Below are 18,765 nucleotides of genomic sequence, written 5' to 3'. Positions count from 1 at the left end.
AACAGAAGTAATTCTTGGCAAGAAAATGTACCAATCAGCGTCAAGAGCTAGAGTTTGCCGGGTCACATTGAAGTGGGGTAGTGGGTAAATACTTATTGAACGGGTATGTACGAATGCGAGTGGGGCACACGTCATTACCTTGCACCGGCTCTACGAGATCGCAGCCTACGGTTGTCACGCCGACAAGCACAATAGCCTTAGTGTAAGGATCAATTGGCTGTTGCAATCGGAAATTATTTGTAGGTACGTTTAAGCGTTTCAACAAATGCACTAATATATAGCCCGCTTGTTTCAGGGCTTGGAGCCTTTCTCGGTCAATGGCGCCCGTGCAATTTTGTCCTCCCCAGTCTCGCCCCCAACCATCGTCCTCTTGTCTCGCTCGGATATCAAAATATCATTTTTGTTTGGCGACTGGGCGCGAAATGCGAGCCAGCTTCCTGCTATAACAGCAAGCACACTCAGTATAGCTTTGTTACGGGTCCTAAAAATATTTCCCCCATTCGTAAGATACTGACCCTGTGGCCACCTCAAGTTTGAGTGAGGTTTCAAGGTGCGGGACATACCAAACAGTTGGCGCACGCCCGTTGCTCATGGCAGTTGGCATCTGAATGAGCGGAGCTCGACTGATATCTAAACGTTGTAGATATAGACGCTGAGTACCAGAGCGCCAAGATAGGGAGTAGAAAATATATAGAAATGATGAGCTCGGACGGTCGCCAGAGGAGTCGATATACAACGGTCCGCCACATGCCCGTGGATGACCTCACTCTGACCATGAATGCGCTCTGCTTATTGACGCCACACTAGTTGACTGATCCGTCGGAATAATGTTTGCCTCCATTACCGTACAATAATAACAACGCGTTTCTTCATCCCAACTGGGGAATATATGTCTTAAGTGACAACGAGCATGATACAGGCCGAGGTATTCGGCTCTCTAGCGGTTGAGCAGGACCTTTCAGGAATTGTCCCGAGAACGCCCATAGCTCGTAAAGATATTTCTCAGATCAACTCGACCCCACTCATCGGGGGCTTCTAGCTGATATACTGTCTATTCAGGAGGTGTCTCGGTAGCTTATCTTGTGTGGCTAATACTTTACTACTTGTGGCGCCTACTTGTGTGGACAGGCGATCTGCAGGGTTCTAGCCGTTTGAGATATGTACGTATACGGTATGACCTACCCCACACTATCGATTTCAAGTCTATTAAATGAAACTTTTGCTACGCGCCTATGTTATCATTACGTCTAGACGTGACGCGGAAGAAGGTAGCGAGAAAGTTATTATCATCTATTGGAAGCCAAATATGATAATGACCTCAACACGTCATAATTCAGTCCTTGCGTCCAATCACCTTGTCACATTCAAAGTCATTTTAACTTCGTGTTGTGACAGGGTGCCAGCCCAAGTTCTTGCTGCCTACTGAATAAGAGGTCTATGACATAGTTCCAGAAGAAGACGATTTTGGTTGGGTACACTATTCGCCGCCCCGCGCTTGGGTGAAAACAATAAATGTCCCGAATCTTGGCTGGTTCCATTCAAAACGCAGGGTGCGTTGTAAAATAGCGCCATTGCACCTTGAGTCTGAAAGTATCTTTAAGATATTCTTGATCTGACATTCACCATGTCTGAAGAAATCACCACCGCTGTCGAATTACTGGAAAGTATCGGAACCGCTGTCAATGCGATCTCAGACAACCTTGGGGCCAATAGACTCGATAGGGTGGCTTTCCGAAAATGTCTTTACGATTACTCTGATCGCGCTGCGTCCGATAGCCGACTCATCGACGCTGCGAGGCAAAACGTTCGATGTGCCAACCGTGCCTTGTTTCTAGCCCAGGCCCATATGGAGTTGATATGCTGGCTGGCAGAGAACAATTATACCATCTCATCGACGTCTATCAAATGGTACAGCTGGAAGAAATTATTCGCGAAATACCGCCTGCCCCTACTCGGAGTTTCGTCACAGACGTCCCATTTAAGAAGCCGACTGCAGAGTGTGAAGAATATAGCAAGTCAAGTATATACAGATCTTGACGACGCCAATGTAAAGTCCCGTCTCGTTAGACTTGTGGTCATTATTTAACATCCAAAAAGATCCCGACCGTGCTAGATTCTATTGTTAAATACCGCAAAATCCGGGGTCCGCCAGTTGAGTCTCCGCCAGAAGGTGAGTATATATTTTGAATGATGAAACCCCAGTTTCTAAATTTACTTTCATTTAGCAATTCAAGACCTTATTCATCGGGCCATCATTGCCCGCAAGCAGCTCTCCCAGTGATCAAAAGTGTCGCGGATCTTGACGTTTGACTTTCCAGCCTTGAAGGCATCACACAAAAACAGCGCACTCTTTAAAATCCAGTATATTTCGCAATATCAGCCTCAAACAGGCTTTGTGTCACAAGGGTGCCATAGTGCAGCTTGATTAACGGACATTACGGTGACAAAATGATGAACCTCATATAACGCTTGTCTAAAAGCAGTAACCAAAAGCGCTGAGGAAGCAATGTTGAGAAGCCCTATCCCACGGGGGGTGGCCCAGTCTGGCAGACTGGGGGTTATGGTTTTCTCTTAACTATGGGAGGAAAAGTGGATCGTACGACTGCCGGAGGGTTTACGTCGTGGCCAGACTGGGAAGGTGTATGTTACGCACGACTATCGGGTCGTCGCTATATTAGAAGATTCCTAGGTTACGTATACTTGCCTGAATGTCTTCCTTGCTTCTAACGTTAACGATCTATCTCTTAACCGTACTGTCGCCTAACAGGCCTTATACGGGCTAAGTCCTTTTAAGGGTATCGAGGAGCGATACTAGGTAGAGCGCCGAACCAACTAATACTACACATATACATGACACGGTGAATGGGAGGCCAGAAATGGGGGCTTTTGACGCCGTTTTAAGCCGCTCCCTCACGGTGGCCGGTCTCGGCCGGCCCTGAACCCAGAAAGACTCATCTTTGCGGAAACCATAACTGTAATGACCTTTGAGACAAATGCCCAGTCTTCTTGCGCGGTTTCCATCACTTGCGCGGATTGCATAAGGATAATCATGTTGGTGTCTTTCACCTTCGTAGTGCGCCTCTAATATCCGTTGGAGATGCAAACCCTCATGTAAACCCAACGACATGTGAGGGCCTTTGATTCTGAGGCATGAATTTCTTCGCAGCATCTCTTAATGGTGACCTCACGGACCGGGCGATCTATCGTCCTACCGAGAGCCGCAAGGACGCCCTCTGCATTATCTGTGGTCCCTTCAGAATGATCTTTCCGGTAGCTAGTTGAGGCTGTAATGAAAGAGTCGTCAATCAATAATCAAATAGTCTCGGAGTACTGGTATTTTGTACAGAGTAACCTGAAAGGGTGTCTCTTGATCGCCTACGATCCCTCCCATCTTCTGGTCGGTCCAAGACTCGAGACGCCATCCATAGAAGTTTCCCTTTCACAACCCGACCTTCGTCCGCAAGCTTCTTCTCCTCATGCTAGGAAACTACAAAGAAGGCATTACTGCCATCAGCAGTCGCTGCGCGATAGCATTGGGCTGGCCTCAGGCTAAATCTTGACGCGCGCAAACCAAGCAAATCGATATCACCCGATCAAGTGAAACCCAGACGAGAAGACGAGAATTATGCATACATCAGACTTGGCTTGATGTAATTCAAAAGAAGATTGATTACTTCTTATTTCAGTCGGGTATATTTGACTTTTTCTCACTGTTAACGACTGATCTTTCTCTAAATAAGTCATCAATAGTTTCCATCACATATCTTGAACATCAGCTCTCGATAAGAATCATCGAAGAGCCCCCTCTCCAATTCCTTTCTCAAATTGCACCTAGTATAACGCAGCCTCATCTTTCCAGCCTCGAACAGAGTTCGGTTCCAATGAGCCCAGACCATAGTATGATTGATGGCGCGTATGTTATTCGCTCGATTATTGATGGGCCACAGTTGGATGAGACAATCCCGGCTATACTGTATGGGATCTTCTGCCCATGACAGAAGCCACCGCAAAGTGAGCTGAAGAGCACCCGTGATTTTCTTTTCTATGTAATCCACGAGGCTAATGGCGTAAATTGCTTCAAACTCGTCCATCAGGGCGGTAAGCCTCTCACGTGAAGACCTGGCCAGGATATCCAAAACATAGTCCATCTCTTCGCCTTTTCGCCAGATTCCTTGGTGCAAGAGTTGTGCGTCGACGCGGATGCTTTGCGCGTCGAGTGCATCGGTACCATCTTCACATCGCACAGTCTCCAGGTACTTAATGAGTAGCTGCCCGGTTAGCTGCGCGGTACTCCCCCAACAGCGATGTTTGACAAGCCATTTGACACATTCGATCAATGACTCCGAACATTTTTGAGCGTACATCTCCTTAAGTGCTTCAAGCTTGGCTTGGGTGCGGTAAAAGATGATCTGACATAACACGAAATTAGTCATGTCTTCACGTTCCTCCAAGAAGAGATGTCGCAGACGCTCAACATCAGACCAAGTTGGGCCATTTATCATTCCCAAAATGGCATCCTTGAAAAATGAAGGTATATGTCCGCGAATGTCCTCCTCGAGGTCTCGATGGTACAGCTGCGTATAGGTCTGTTGAAGCAATGCCATTTGCTGTGAATCTAAAGACACAGCTGGAATAATTCGGATTAGGGCTTTTTTGTCTGTGCGAAAGCCGCTTGTCGCCTCACGGAGGGCTTTTGCGTCGTCCATCGCTCTGCTAATTGACGATGGTTCGTACGCTGGCAAGGCGGATCCTTTGCTGGTTTCTTCTAGGGGGCTCATTGTGGCTGATGGGATGCTAGGATCGAGGAATCCAATACGGCTTTGTTATGTATTCCTCCAAATGAGGAGCGGACTGGGTTACTGTGGCTGAGTCAAGCAAATACGAGGGCCAAATGTTTTAGCGCTGCCGATCATGTGTCCCTTTGGCGCGATACAAGAGACACCAGTGCTCCTTTGAGGAGCGATTTGTTCACGCAATCCTGCTGTAGCTGTCCAACCTACATCTCCTCTACAGCCAGATCAGAGTGCCGAAAGTGTCCCTCTCGCGCTTTTGCCCCTGGCATCAACCACATCAACATACCATTCGAGGAAAGTAAATCCTTAGTTCGGATTTTCTTCGTAGGACTGCCAATATCGCCGAATGAAGGCTTTCAACTAGGTTTGGAGCCATTTTGGTTCGACCTCTCGTGATTGATAGTTAAAGATACCGCTCTCGGGAAATTGTTTTCGAGGTGAGAGAGGGATGTCGAATGTAACCCCCATCCCGAGGGCACTTTGATGGTTTCGCCGCAAAGCTTGAATTTGAAGTCCCAATAAGAAGGACTGACCTGGTGGGCTGTGACACGGACGGAAAATACTTTGCAGCCACATTGTAGAACCATTCGCATCATCGCCGGGCTTTAAACGTCATGTCGACTGGCAACGCGTTTCTGCATAACTTTATCCTTCTTGAGACCCCCGTCATGTTGCGTTCAATTCTTTGGTTACGTAGATGAATCCCAAAAGAAACAAGATGGGTGAACGTGAAAGTGGAAGGAAAGTGAAGAAAGAAGCCCAGTGCTTATTTTGGAATAGAACCTGATGGGACTCCGGGGTCCTGCAGACAAGAGAGTGTGGACAATTTCCAAAGGGTGACATTACCACTAAAACATTTAGCACCTTCGGATTAATGTTTTACTGAAGCTCCGACTGTGGCGGACCCACCTACTGGCTGTCACACATACGCTCTCACCGACTCCACCGGGTGGGCCTTATCAGCTGCTGAGTCAGCTCAGGAAAAAAAAGCTATTGTCACCGCCCGCGACATTTTCAAGATTCACCACAACAGCATCATGGCGCCACGGACAGTGAAAGGCAAGAAGCCTCAAGTTTCAGGGAGGACCCTGAAGCGCAAGCGTGGGGAAGACGAGATCTCCTCCCTCGTCAAGCGAGTCGAAGAGCTCGACCTCAAAGCCTCCATCAAATCCTTCTCCGATCTTCCACTCTCCGAACCAACAGCCGCTGGACTGTCAGCCTCTCATTTCAAAACCCTCACAGACATCCAGTCCCGTGCCATCAGCCATGCGCTCAAGGGTCGCGATATCCTCGGTGCCGCTAAGACCGGCAGCGGAAAGACCCTCGCCTTCCTCGTCCCCATCCTCGAGAACCTCTATCGCAGGCAATGGACCGAATTGGACGGCCTTGGTGCCCTTATTTTGTCGCCGACCCGCGAGTTGGCAATTCAGATCTTCGAAGTTTTGCGCAAGGTCGGACGTAATCACGCTTTCTCAGCCGGTCTGATCATTGGTGGGAAGAGTCTGCGCGAGGAACAGGACCGATTGGGACGCATGAATATTTTGGTTTGCACGCCCGGTCGGATGCTGCAACATTTGGATCAGACTGCCATGTTTGAGACGAATAACCTTCAGATGCTGGTGCTGGACGAAGCCGATCGTATCATGGACATGGGTTTCCAGAAGACCGTGGATGCGATTATCGACCATCTCCCGACCAAGCGCCAGACCATGTTGTTCAGTGCTACACAGACCAAGAAGGTTGGTGATTTGGCACGTCTGAGTTTGCAGGAGCCCGAGTACGTCTCGGTTCACGAATCTGCTGCCGCTGCCACCCCGTCGACTCTCCAGCAACACTACACCGTTACTCCTCTGCCACAGAAACTCGATACCCTCTGGAGTTTCATTCGCAGCAACCTCAAATCCAAGACCGTGGTCTTTTTGTCCTCTGGAAAGCAAGTTCGTTACGTCTACGAGGCCTTGCGACACCTGCAGCCTGGTATTTCTCTGATGCACTTGCACGGGCGACAGAAGCAAGGCGGTCGACTGGATATTACTACCAAGTTTTCCCAGGCTCAGCACGCAGTCCTCTTCGCTACTGATGTGGCTGCTCGTGGTTTGGATTTCCCCGCAGTTGACTGGGTCATCCAAATGGACTGCCCTGAAGATGCCGATACCTACATTCATCGTGTCGGACGGACAGCCCGGTACGAGCGTATCGGCCGTGCTGTATTGTTCCTGGATCCCAGTGAAGAGAAGGGCTTCCTCAAGCAGCTTGAGCACAAGAAGGTGCCGATCGAGAAGATCAATATCAAGGCAAACAAGCAGCAGAGTGTCAAGAACCAGCTGCAAAACATGTGTTTCAAGGACCCAGAGCTGAAGTATCTGGGTCAGAAGGCTTTCATCTCCTACGTCAAGTCGATCTACGTGCAAAAGGACAAAGAGACCTTCAAGATCAAGGAGCTCCCCTTGGAAGAATACGCAGGTAGCTTGGGTCTTCCTGGTGCTCCCCGTATCAAATTCATCAAGGGTGACGATGCGAAGGAGCGCAAGAACGAATCTTGGAAAATGGCACACATGTCCGACGACTCAGACGCCGAAGGAAAGAAGGATCAGAAGGAAGAGGTGCGCACACGCTACGACCGTATGTTCGAGCGACGAAACCAGGGCGTCCTGGCGGACCACTACTCCAAACTTATCAACGACGACGGCACCATGGTGGCCACGGGCGCGCCCAAGGACCAGGCTGCTGACGAAGAGGCCGACGAGGATGCCGATTTCCTCTCCGTCAAGCGCCGCTTTGCTGCAGGCGACGAAAACCTCGGCCAAGGCGCTTCCTCCGACACCGACGAGTCCGAGACCGAGGAGATCCCGAAGGACGCCAAGGTGGTGCATCTGGACGGCCAGGACCCACTGGTCATCGACTCCAAGCGCCGCGAGAAGCTACTCAAATCCAAGAAGAAAATGCTCAAGTTCAAGGGCAAGGGTACGAAGCTGGTCTACGACGACGAGGGCAACGCCCACGAGGTCTACGAGATGGAAGACGAGGAACAGTTCAAGGCTCGCGGCGACGCCAAGACCCAGCGCGAGAAGTTCCTTGCTGGCGAGACGGAGCGTACCCGCCAAGCCGATATCGAGGACAAGGAAGTCATGCGCGAGAAGCGTCGCGAGAAGAAGGAGAAGCGAAAGGCCCGCGAGCGTGCCGAAGCCGAAGCCGAGGCTGCGTCGGACGACGAGGAAGGCGCTGTCAGCCTCTCGCATCTCCCTCACGTTCCCTTCGAGATTCCCGGCGACTCGGATTCTGGCTCTGCTTCCGAGGACGAGAAGCCCCGTCCCAGCAAGAAGCAGCGTGTCTCTTTTGCCGAGCCGGACAGCGACAGCGAAAAGCCGGCCAAGAAGAGCAAGAAGAGTCAGGAACCCAAGTCTATCGAGACTTTGGGAGATCTGGAGGCTTTGGCCAGTGGTCTTTTGGGTTGAGTGCATTTTTCCAGGGTTTTCCGTGGCGTATAAAAACGATATGGTTGTCAAAAGCATGTATACATTAGTACATATGAATATGAAGCGAATAATTTTCCTCTAGAGGGCTCAGTAGAAGTATCTAGCTATAGGTATCATCAAGAAGTAAAGATGAAGCTGAAGTATCAAAAGTATAGAAATTGCCGACATTTGCCGGGGTAGGTGGAGACCGAGTTTTCATGACACACAAGTATGCAACCCCTGTCGTCCACTCATCGCAGGCCTCAATCACGCCATCGCGAGAATTCAGTCTGGAGTGCAGGATCAGCATGTTCTTCCTCTCCCCATATCTCTGTTTCACTCGGATATCTGGGGAAACGGGTGGTTGACATCGTTGGAGCTGTCAAAAACGCCAAGTTTCAAGTGGGCGCCACGTGCCACGTGCGAATCACGAGACTTAGGGCTAAATCGATCTATACCAAGTGAGTGAGATCTGATATCGACCGCCTTGCCCTTCTATTCATCCTCAAGTACCTCCAAATGGATACTAACACAATGATAGACCATATATATACACACACACCACATTCAATATGGCCGACATCGAGAAACAGCCTCACGGAGAACCCTCCAAGGCTCCCGGCTCAACAGCCGAAGATGTCCTCCCAAACCCAATTGTCAACGCCGACAAGCTCGCCCGCCGCCTGTCCGGACGACAGGTGCAGATGATCGCCATCGGCGGAACGATCGGCACAGGCCTGTTTCTCGGAACCGGCGAGTCCCTCGCCAAGGGCGGACCTGCGTCGATGCTTCTTGCTTATGCCATCTGTGGTGGCATTGTCTTTATCACCATGCTTTGTTTGGGTGAGATGGCTGCGTTTATTCCCGTTGCTGGCTCGTTCTGTACTTATGCTGGGTGAGTAACTTTCGCTCTGAACAGATGGGGTTGGTTGCTGACTTGCTTTTACTTTTAGTCGATTTGTTGATGATGCGCTTGGTTTTGCCTTGACTTGGAATTATTGGTTTAATGATGCTGTCTCTACGGCTTCTGATATCATTGCTTTGCAGCTGTTGTTGCAGTATTGGACTGATAATTTCCCTGGGTGGGCGATTAGTTTGATCTTTTTGGTAGTCGTCATTGCCTTGAATATTCTGTCCGTCAAGGTTTACGGTGAGGTGTGTTTTGTTGCTGTTGTTTACTTGCCGTGCATTGGATCTAACCGTTCTGTCTAGGTTGAATACTGGTTGAGTTTACTCAAAGTTATCACCATCATCATCTTCATCATCCTTGGCATCGCTGTAAACTGCGGTGGAAACAAAGATCATCAATATATCGGCGGCAAAAATTGGCATATAGGAGATGCGCCTTTTGTTGACGGTATCGGCGGCTTTGCATCAGTATTCGTGACAGCCTCGTTCGCCTACGGCGGAACCGAATCAATCGCCATCACAGCCGGAGAAACCAAAAGCCCAGCAAAGACCATGCCAAAGGTCGTCCGCAACGTCTTCTGGCGTATCGTTCTCTTCTACCTCCTTTCAATCCTAATCGTCGGCCTCAACGTCCCCTACACATACAAGGGCCTCTCCGAAGGCGATACAAAGACAAGCCCCTTCACAATCGTTTTTCAACAAGCCGGCTCCACAGTCGCAGGCAGCTTCATTAACGCCGTGATAATGACATCCGTAATTTCGGCCGCAAACCACGCCCTCTTCGCTGGATCACGTCTCCTCTTCACCCTCGCCGTGGACGGCTACGCGCCGCGCTTCTTCGGCCACCTCAACCGCTTCCATGTCCCCTGGGTAGCAGTCCTCGCCACATCCGTCATCAGCGGTCTCTGCTTTGGAGCTAGCTACATCGGTGCCGGCAAGCTATGGTCCTGGTTGCAGAACATCGTCGGAGTCTCAAACCAGCTTTCCTGGATTTGTATCGGCCTCGCATCACTGCGGTTCCGGGCTGCTGTTCGTGCGCAGGGAATCGAGCACCTCCTCCCCTTCAAGAACTGGACATATCCATACGGACCCATTTTCGCTGTTGGGTTGAATATTGTTCTTGTTCTAGTTCAGGGGTGGAAGTGTTTCAGTCCGCATTTCAAGGATGTGGATTTCGTCTCGTACTATATCGAGATTCCTCTTATGATTGTCATGTTCCTTGCTTGGAAATTGGTCAAGAGGACTCACTTTGTGAGGAAGTCTGAGATGGATCTCCGTACTGATCGTTATGATCCTACCCAGGAGGAGGGTTATGATGAGCGGGAGGGTCAGATTACGGAAAAGAAAAAGGGTCTTTGGGCCAAGACTCAGCGGTTTGGTCAGTGGGTGTTTTTCTAGGTCAATTTTTAATAATTGGTTTGGTTTTATGATACTCCACTACGTACATTAGTCATCTGCATATACAATTAATTTCATAGCTTATTGCATGTCTGGATTCTAAGTTCACTAGCTGCGCGTATGCCGGTAGACCGTCTGCTGAGTCTAGAATCACGAGCGGATAATAAGATTCAGCCACTACTAATTTTGTGTCAAGGCCCTTGCGTACGAGCATGCTGTTGAGTAGAACAGTCTTAACTTACTGAAGAGACTAAGTCAAGGGCTCAATCTCGAGAACTGGGTACATATATCACGATCTACAGGATTACCTAGATTAGTGTTGAAAATGGAAATCTAACCCAAATCTTGATTTTGCGTGTAGATCTGATGTCATTGCTGTACTCAGTAACCCTAAGCCAATAGATCCAGCCCCGAAAGCTGTCACGTGGTAGGGTAGAGGACTGTCATCACCATCCATGCAACTATAATTTACTTCGAGTAGCAGGCTATGCTACGAGCAATAAACTCCTTATCGAGCTGTTTGCCGGGCCCCTTTATTTCGAGCTCCGGTCCTTTGTCGCCGCAAGCCGCATCCCTACGACGATAGTTAACAAAACATGCCTGTCATTTGGTAAGGCATATAGGGCAATTTCAATAAAAGACTTACGACACAACGCATCGCGAAGCATGAAATTCAATAGAGAGAAATGGGCTGTAATTGTCAGATCTGAAATCTTTTCCTATTATTACACAGAATGCTTACACATTGCCCAAGTCTTCACAGCCACTGTCTATTCCAACGAAGAGCGCTATGTAAATGTTCGGTTCTTGGAATACCACCTAGACAATTTCTGTCTCAGTTCTCTTGGAAGATATCCTAGGTTGGGCCGTGGCTTACTTGAGTGCCATTATTAGCTTCTGTCGTTGCTAGAGCAAGACCTAAGAGCACACTTGCGACAGAAAAATAACGAGAGAGATGCATGCTTGCAAAGATTGTACGAAGGTGACTGGAGTGAAGAAAACTGGGTCAAGCAAGCTTTTTATATGAATTGGGCGGCATTGAAGGACTATCTCTTCCGCTCTTCTTGCTTAGTTGTTTGTCTTCCCTTTTGAGACCAAATATCTGACACCTTGTAGATCATGGAATTCTCTTCCTTATACATACAATAAGCAGCGACCCCTTCATTTCATATTCGAAGCTAACTGGGCAAAAAGAGCCGGTATTATGGTAAATGGCGATCGTTACATCCCGCTATTCACCCCTTGCAGATAACTATATATGCAATGTAACTATGCGTCCCTACGTATATTTAGATACGTACATTGTATTGGGCAATCTTGGGCCTCGAAAAGTGGACTACGACACCTGCTTTTACTTTTGATAGTTTAACCCGTCCTTTCTTTTCTTAATTTCTACCCGATTTCACCTTTCGTGTCTTTTCGCTTATGCGATTTGCAAGCGGACATTGGAACGCCTATATGGCTTTACATATTTTCTAGAGAATCAAAAATGAAGGCTTACGTATCAGATGAGGGGGTGAAAAATGAGCCAAGCACCGGTATTGGGATACAGTGTTTCCCACTTTCCAATGATTAACACAAAAATAGTTGCACAATGGAATACTACTACGGTAGCAACTTACTTGGGTACAAAGCGTAACGACTAGGTAACTTATTGTGGGGGAGATTAAGTTAACATTGGGTATTTTAATAAACAAAGGAACGGGAAGGAGTAGAAACAGATGAGTAGATAGAAGTTTCTTACGATTCTGTCTTACTAAGGAATGAATTTGTGATCTCCGGTTTAATATAAAAGAGAAGTTATGGACATCCACTACCTAAATCCCGGATCAATATCAAGAGAAAGTCCTGGTGGTATGAGCGCTCTAGGACGGCTACCGGTGATATACGAATCTTGGATGTGTGCTAGACAACTGCCTGGCTATACAACAGATCCTGGAATATTTTAGCTTGCAATATCAAACTTGATCATGACGAATGTTCATGCAAGTACAATCATACCAGGCACCTCACTTAGGCCCGTCGTATAAGAAAGCTCAATTTCAGGGTTTTCTCGAAACATATAGGGACCAAGTGCCCCTCTCAATCTCTCTTAACCTCTCCCGCTCAACCTTCTTCTCGTTTATCCCTACTAACTCTCGACTCTCTTAAACTTGCGGTTCGTTCCTTCACAGCGCCGCCATCCTCAGTGACAGTCGTCCGTCACTTAAGCGACCTCGGTGAATAAAATAGATACATCTGGCGGGCCTCAAACCTTCATCTATTTGTAGGAGACAGATCGTACCTAGCACGTCTATTGAACTTATGCCTAGGGAACGATGATCGTGCTTTCTTTGACATGAGAAATTAAGGTTCTACGGCGGGCTCCTGGCTCTCAGGCGAGAGTGGATTGTACGCTCCAGCGTAGGCATCGACGATCATCTGTCTTGCGGACGGATAGTCGAATGTATTTTCCGACGCATGTGGAAGAGAATGATTGAGCTCTTCTGCTGGTCCGTCAGGCCAGAAACAAGCTTCCATCCGAAGTTCGGTTTCTGAGCTCTGTATTGCGCAAGAAAGTCATCGGCTCTCTCGAGGTAAGTAGTGATATTTTCATCACGAACCTGTTTTATGGCTTCGTGCAATCCTTCCATACGAGCGTTGGATGCGATCTGATCCTCTTCCGGAAGGGCAAATCCTGTCAGACAAGCATTCTTCTGAAGGTCCCAGTCCTGTTTGACCGATCTGTCGAGCCGAATGTATCACGCGTCAGCTCGCTCTTTGATCCCTTGCCTAGACAGCGTCCGAGAAACTTGCTTCATTTCGTTGTAGATTTCTCGCTGTTCCTCTAAAAGTGTTTCTGGCTTTTAGACCCTTTTCAGCGCTGGATTTGCTGCGATCTTGCTAGCATAATCTCGGCGAGTTGCGATCTCTATGTCTTCAATGAAATCCCTGGGATCTTCATATCCATCATAATGACCGTGGAACGACCGGACCTTGAAAAGAGAGGGCATTTTGCTTGCTGACTCTTGTGCTTGGGTTTTGTCGGATTTGTCGCCGATCTGTTCGTTCGGTGAACTGGATGATGTGGCCTTTATTGATGGAGTCCTCAGCAAAGACAAACGGGTATTTGAGAGAGCAGAATGACCATGCTGTTGGTTCTATGGGCTGAGGAGCCATGACCCGTACACATGAGGACCGAATTTGGCCCCTCACAAAATCCTTACAGGCGTATGACGTGCAAATAATTTGGTCAGACGCCGCATGAACGGGCAAGGTTATAATTTCCTTCTTCAAAGGGACATATGGCATCGGCCATATCGCTCCAACGTGGATTATTCCTCTCCAACCGAGCCCTTTATTCAAAGCCAGGCTACACAGCCTGGAGAATCTCAGTGATCTTTCTACTCCGCCAATATGGAGTTTGGTACATCCTTGATGGTATCCCACCTCTGACTGAATGGCATTAACTTCACTTCTGGTATCTTCACATGGTATATATTGCTATTTAGTTGATATCGGCCGACCTGTCGGGAGAAGTTCAGAGAAACAGGTAATCCGAGTTTGTTCTGGGAGAACCGGGCCAAAAACTTTGGTTATAAGAGGTCCGGATTCTAAGTTCTTGGTATACCTGACAGATGAACTTATTAAACAAGCGTGCCATGCTTAGTTCCGTTACACCTCATCTCAAATCCTACCAGAATGATGTTGGAATCTTTACATCTCGATACTCTTTCAAGGAAATGACTACTTTTTGTTACTGGAATGATCCAGTGAGGTGTAATACTGTATATTACAGTATGTGTTCCTAGGCATCTGCTGTCTCGATACCCTCGCTTTTTGACTTCTATGCTCTGTCGCCTAATTCTCCGTGATAACACCGTGCTAATATACTCCATAAGGTGCGCCAAAAATAGTTTAAGTGCTTAAAGTGGCTTTAACATATATAGATAAAGATTGTACAGCTGGTGCTACAACATGACGGAAACATTTCTAGAATATATAGTTACATCGCAAGGCAACAAAAGCAACATTTCTGCTGCTCAGTGCTCAGGTGCAAATAAAGTGACTAGCAAAATCGATTCACGCTCTGCATATACTTAAAGGAAAGAACAAAGGGAATCATGACAAAGGGGAATCATCGAGATCAGCTACCTTCCTGCCCAGCTCCAACTTTTTTGAAACAGGCAGAAAGACAGAAGTAACAAAATAAGATCAAACCAAACCAATCCAATCAAAGCTGACATCTCGCTAATTCTGATGGAAGCGAGAACGCACGCAGCAGACAAAACAATGCGGATGGGATATCCAGTTACAAACCGACACAAAACAAAACCAAAATCAAAAACAAAACCCCGGGAATGAGAGGGACTTTTCATGTCCTGCATCTTGAAACAAGAAATGGGAAACGAGAACGATAATTCAAAACCCCAAAACTACCGTCGATAGATCAAATCGATGTCTCGCATCGATCAATGTCCCATCCATCATGGGACATAGCATAGCATATTATTAGTCCCCTGTAGACCCCGCTACAGGGAATAGAGTCAGGATAGAGTTATACAATACAAGAAGGACACCAGCCTCCATATGGTATCGGAGATCAAGTTGCAAAGGCCAAATAAAGAAAAGGGGGAAAAAAGTTCAGGACTCCGTATTAACCATTTACCATATCATCCAGCGCCATCTTGCGCCGTTTGACAGGTCTATTCTCTGCGCCCTCTGGTTCCGATGGAGGCGCTTCAGCCCGTGGCATTGACGGTGAAACGCCCGCTGCCATTTGGATTGGGGATGGTAGCTCCACTGGGCCTAGATGTCGTGGTGTGGGATCCATAGAGCTTGCGTTGGACGTGGAGCGTTGGTGTGGATATGCGTGTGTATGTGTCTGTTGGTGTGGGAGGGAATAGTTGAATGTCGGGCCTGCGGATCTGTGAAGTGGGATGGGCCGCGGTTCGTAGATGCTTTCGTCTCGTCCTGGAATGGCCCATGAGGTTGGATATGGATCACTTAAACGATGGACGTGGTGGGGAGGGGGAGGGGGTCCTGGTCCTGCCGTTGCTTGGTGGATTGGGGGCAGTCGGACTGGGGATTCGATGCTGTAGGAGTCTCTTGGAGAGACTGTTTGTGGGACTCGGGGGTCACTAATTGGTGGGCGGGTTGCGCTGCTTGGTGACTCCGTATATGGGAGATAGGGGACTCCGACTGGCGGGGGTTGGTGTTGTGGGGGTGAAGTCGGTGGTGGTAATGCTGGTACGCCGTATGTTGGGAATCGTCGCTCCATACCGGTCATTGTGCTGACTTTGAGTGCTGGGTTGAATCCGCCTGCCAGGGGAAAATATGCTGGAGGTGGATGGGTCGGGGCTGAATAGGTTTGTTCGGATGAAGAGAATGGTCGTCGACTCACGCCTGGGATGGGAGATGGATCCATAGGTCGGGTTAGAGGGAATACCGAGGCAGACCAGCGGTGTGGCGTTCGTTCTGGGCTTGCATCCAGTCCTTGGAGATCGGTCATGGGTCTTAGTTCTCGTGAAGAAGTGGCCCGATGCATGGCTGTCCGGCGAGTTTGCATGGCTGGTTGGGCCTCGGCTGGGATAGCTGGGTTCTCTAGATGCGTGGTATAAGACCGCAGTGATGAGTCCTCTGCTTTCAGCGGAGGTCTCCTCGTTTCTTGTGTGTGACATCCACACATGTCGACTGTTGGGTGTTAGTTAGGGTTTGGGTTCATGGGGGTTGGAACATACAGCTTTGCCAGCCAGGACGCATCTTCGACATGGACGAGCTGGATCACATCCGAGATGCTTCTTCTTGCAATTGACACAGGCCGATGCTACATGGGCTTTGGTACGCCGGGTTGATTTCTGCACCAGTGAGCGCGCTGCTGTTGGAGGAGTTTCTAGTGCCGGGAGTGGATATGGAGCCCCAGGGAGCCGGGGAGATCCCGAATATACCGGCCCCTGTTCATACGACAGTCGTGGCAGTGACTGGGGTACATGCGATACGTCTTGGTCAGGGACAGGTCCGGACCGATCTGTAGGATGTAGAGGCTTCTCTGCGGACGGCTCCGAGGGCTCCTCTGGAGGAGAGCCAGACATAGATTGACGGGGAAGAGGAGCCCGGAGGCTATGACCATTCGGAGACCAAGAACGATTCAACAGCCGCTCTGGGTCCGAGTTGAATCGGGGTCCGAACTGGGAGGTAGTGAGGCTCGGGGGGTGAAGCACGAGTGATTGCATCGGGCGTCGGGCAGGAAAAGGAATAGGCCCACGGGGCAGATGCTTCTTTTTTTTTTTGCTCTTTTCTTTTTAGGTCCTGTGTCCCCGGATACTTCAAGGACCTATGAGTTCCGCTTGGGGCATCATATCTGATTGGGAAAAGAAGCAGCAGCGGTGTAGGAGAAAGGAGGGAAAAGGTCAATATGCGGTCGTCATCGAGCTTCAGGACCACTCGAGCTTATAATCAATGGGTAGAGAGATCCGCTATTGGAGGAGTCAGAAAATAGACTGCATCGATCAGCGGGAGATTTCCAGATCATGACAGCAGGGTTCTCATAGCGCATGTCTCCCACAGGGCAAGTTATTGCATGGCGGTCGATCATCGAGCTAGGATCAAGGGACCCCACGCCTTGCCTCTGTGTCTTGATCACACGTCCCACGTTCCCCTAGAGAAGAAACGGTGAACTATACCTGCAGCTCTCCCAAAGGAGCCGGAGAACACCCCCACGGAGAGCTCCTGTAGTATTGTAGAGCCTTGGAGTACTCGAGTATTCCAGTACTCGTAGTACTAGATACGAAGGCGTTCAATAGTTACAGAATAAAGTGGGAGGGTCTATACATGGTCAGTGCCGCACTAGTTGATCTCCGATCGAATGGTCAACGGTATATCCCCTAAGTATTGACTCAGTGAACGGCATCTCTCCCTCTGGGAAAGGGAGGAGGAGTTCGTTCCAAACAAGAAAATAAATCAAATTCTCTATGCCAATCAGGGCCGGGGAAGCAAGGAAGATTTGCGGATCGACGTCGGCGCCCGCAGCCATTGCCAATAGTGTGGGCGGGGGACTATGCATTCCGTTTGACATGTACTTTTCCTTGTATTGATACAGGGTATTACTTCCCAATCTATAGCATCCCATGTAACTATAACTTTAAGGAGGGGGCGCTTAATGGGGGTTGCAATCGGAGAATGTTCAATTTTACAGAGTTGACAGTTCAACTGTAAATTAGGGCAAGGTGTTTTTCCTTCACCCCTCCACTTATTCATGCTCTTTCTTCTCAGAATCTGGCCTGTTGAAGACTGGATAATAGAGCAAACTGATAGTTTGGTATACTCCACTCCCTTCAAGCTTCTCTATTATTCTCCGACCCACCTGGGCAAATCCCGACGTTTATGCCCCGGGCTAGGGGTTACGGTTACAGTCCGCAGATCAGATAGAAAGGTCTCACAGGGTAGGCACCAGTTTGCTGCTGGGACTTTTTCCCTTTTTATTTCCTTTTATTTCCTATTTATCTGGGAATAGTTTGCGAGGCAAATCATGCCGAAGCTAGTCTCGCAGTACTATACGGGCTGTGGTACCCACCGTTTATTGTTTGATGTGCAACCCCAACCATTGCCGTAAAGGAGAGAGGTCAAGGGGGCGAGAGGAATGCCTACTTTATTTTCCGGGGCACCCGGCAGATGTGGCTGCAGCCTTCTGCGCCTTTGGGCGATCCCACTGCCCTCTGCGTGTGCGTAATGCTGATCATCCCTTGAGGAGGAGGAATCCAGACCCCTACAATATAAACAATATACCGTAGAACAGGGTATCAGGGGGAGATGGCCAGATCCTCGGGACAATAATCTAATATTCCTTAGGATCTAGGGAAAAGGGGTGTGGAACATACGGCACGCGGAGCAGCAAGGGGTCTGTCACCCCGTTCATGCAGGATTAAATAGTCTGTACGCTGGGTGAATGCCAATCACATTATTGCTACTCCTACCCCTCCTAGTTTAGTTCCAAACTAACTGTGAAAACCCGTTCATTAGTGGAGTACGGAACTATTTACACTTAGGCATTTAGGGTGTTCACGTCAGAATTCGCCGATAAGAGCGGAGAATATTCGGCGAGGAATTCTCCTAGTGTCAACGTTCTCATTTTAAAGGCCTCACATGCTCCGCAATCAAGTTATAGGCTAACTAGCTCCTAGTTGGTTTACTTGAGGGTCCGAGTGCAAGGATTGGGCCGTTATCACATCTTC

The 18,765-nt window shown here is 48.7% G+C and overlaps 7 protein-coding genes across 7 annotated transcripts; 3 read left to right on the top strand and 4 right to left on the bottom strand.

The window, feature by feature from the left end:
• Positions 1 to 291: 291 nt before the first annotated feature.
• On the bottom strand, positions 292 to 592 carry N7446_005935 (uncharacterized protein; the record flags this gene model as incomplete). The annotated part of the gene is made up of 2 exons (XM_058514683.1): positions 292 to 481; positions 564 to 592. 2 exons carry the CDS (start codon positions 590 to 592, stop codon positions 292 to 294), a joined length of 219 nt encoding a protein of 72 aa, XP_058371861.1.
• Positions 593 to 1,603: 1,011 nt separating this feature from the next.
• Positions 1,604 to 2,489, top strand: N7446_005934 (uncharacterized protein). The gene is made up of 3 exons (XM_058514682.1): positions 1,604 to 2,047; positions 2,098 to 2,170; positions 2,226 to 2,489. Exons 1-3 carry the CDS (start codon positions 1,625 to 1,627, stop codon positions 2,279 to 2,281), a joined length of 552 nt encoding a protein of 183 aa, XP_058371860.1. The 5' UTR covers positions 1,604 to 1,624; the 3' UTR covers positions 2,282 to 2,489.
• A 1,254-nt stretch (positions 2,490 to 3,743) lies between these two features.
• Positions 3,744 to 4,778, bottom strand: N7446_005933 (annexin; the record flags this gene model as incomplete). The annotated part of the gene is made up of 1 exon (XM_058514681.1): positions 3,744 to 4,778. The coding sequence occupies one exon, from the start codon at positions 4,776 to 4,778 to the stop codon at positions 3,744 to 3,746; it is 1,035 nt and encodes a 344-aa protein (XP_058371859.1).
• A 1,052-nt stretch (positions 4,779 to 5,830) lies between these two features.
• On the top strand, positions 5,831 to 8,248 carry dbp4 (RNA-dependent ATPase HCA4; the record flags this gene model as incomplete). Its single annotated transcript, XM_058514680.1, has 1 exon — positions 5,831 to 8,248. The coding sequence occupies one exon, from the start codon at positions 5,831 to 5,833 to the stop codon at positions 8,246 to 8,248; it is 2,418 nt and encodes an 805-aa protein (XP_058371858.1).
• A 572-nt stretch (positions 8,249 to 8,820) lies between these two features.
• Positions 8,821 to 10,555, top strand: N7446_005931 (amino acid permease; the record flags this gene model as incomplete). The annotated part of the gene is made up of 3 exons (XM_058514679.1): positions 8,821 to 9,143; positions 9,202 to 9,403; positions 9,461 to 10,555. The coding sequence occupies 3 exons, from the start codon at positions 8,821 to 8,823 to the stop codon at positions 10,553 to 10,555; spliced, it is 1,620 nt and encodes a 539-aa protein (XP_058371857.1).
• A 468-nt stretch (positions 10,556 to 11,023) lies between these two features.
• N7446_005930 (uncharacterized protein) lies at positions 11,024 to 11,516 on the bottom strand (the record flags this gene model as incomplete). The annotated part of the gene is made up of 4 exons (XM_058514678.1): positions 11,024 to 11,129; positions 11,202 to 11,246; positions 11,298 to 11,374; positions 11,433 to 11,516. 4 exons carry the CDS (start codon positions 11,514 to 11,516, stop codon positions 11,024 to 11,026), a joined length of 312 nt encoding a protein of 103 aa, XP_058371856.1.
• A 3,675-nt stretch (positions 11,517 to 15,191) lies between these two features.
• On the bottom strand, positions 15,192 to 16,767 carry sclB (uncharacterized protein; the record flags this gene model as incomplete). The annotated part of the gene is made up of 2 exons (XM_058514677.1): positions 15,192 to 16,228; positions 16,272 to 16,767. The coding sequence occupies 2 exons, from the start codon at positions 16,765 to 16,767 to the stop codon at positions 15,192 to 15,194; spliced, it is 1,533 nt and encodes a 510-aa protein (XP_058371855.1).
• Positions 16,768 to 18,765: the final 1,998 nt, after the last annotated feature.

This window comes from Penicillium canescens (genome assembly GCF_028828765.1).
Source record: "Penicillium canescens strain IBT 15451 chromosome Unknown utg000004l_segment0_segment0, whole genome shotgun sequence".
Classification (NCBI taxonomy): Eukaryota; Fungi; Ascomycota; class Eurotiomycetes; order Eurotiales; family Aspergillaceae; genus Penicillium; species Penicillium canescens.
The sequence above is the reverse complement of the archived record's forward strand: the minus strand, read 5'-3'. Positions and strand labels throughout refer to the sequence as shown.

Coding starts and splice junctions, on each gene's coding strand:
- N7446_005934 (XM_058514682.1), top strand. CDS start 1,625: ATGTCTGAAGAAATCACCACCGCTGTCGAATTACTGGAAAGTATCGGA. Junction 2,048..2,097: donor CAGATCTTGACGACGCCAAT/GTAAAGTCCCGT, acceptor ACATCCAAAAAG/ATCCCGACCGTGCTAGATTC. Junction 2,171..2,225: donor AGTTGAGTCTCCGCCAGAAG/GTGAGTATATAT, acceptor ACTTTCATTTAG/CAATTCAAGACCTTATTCAT.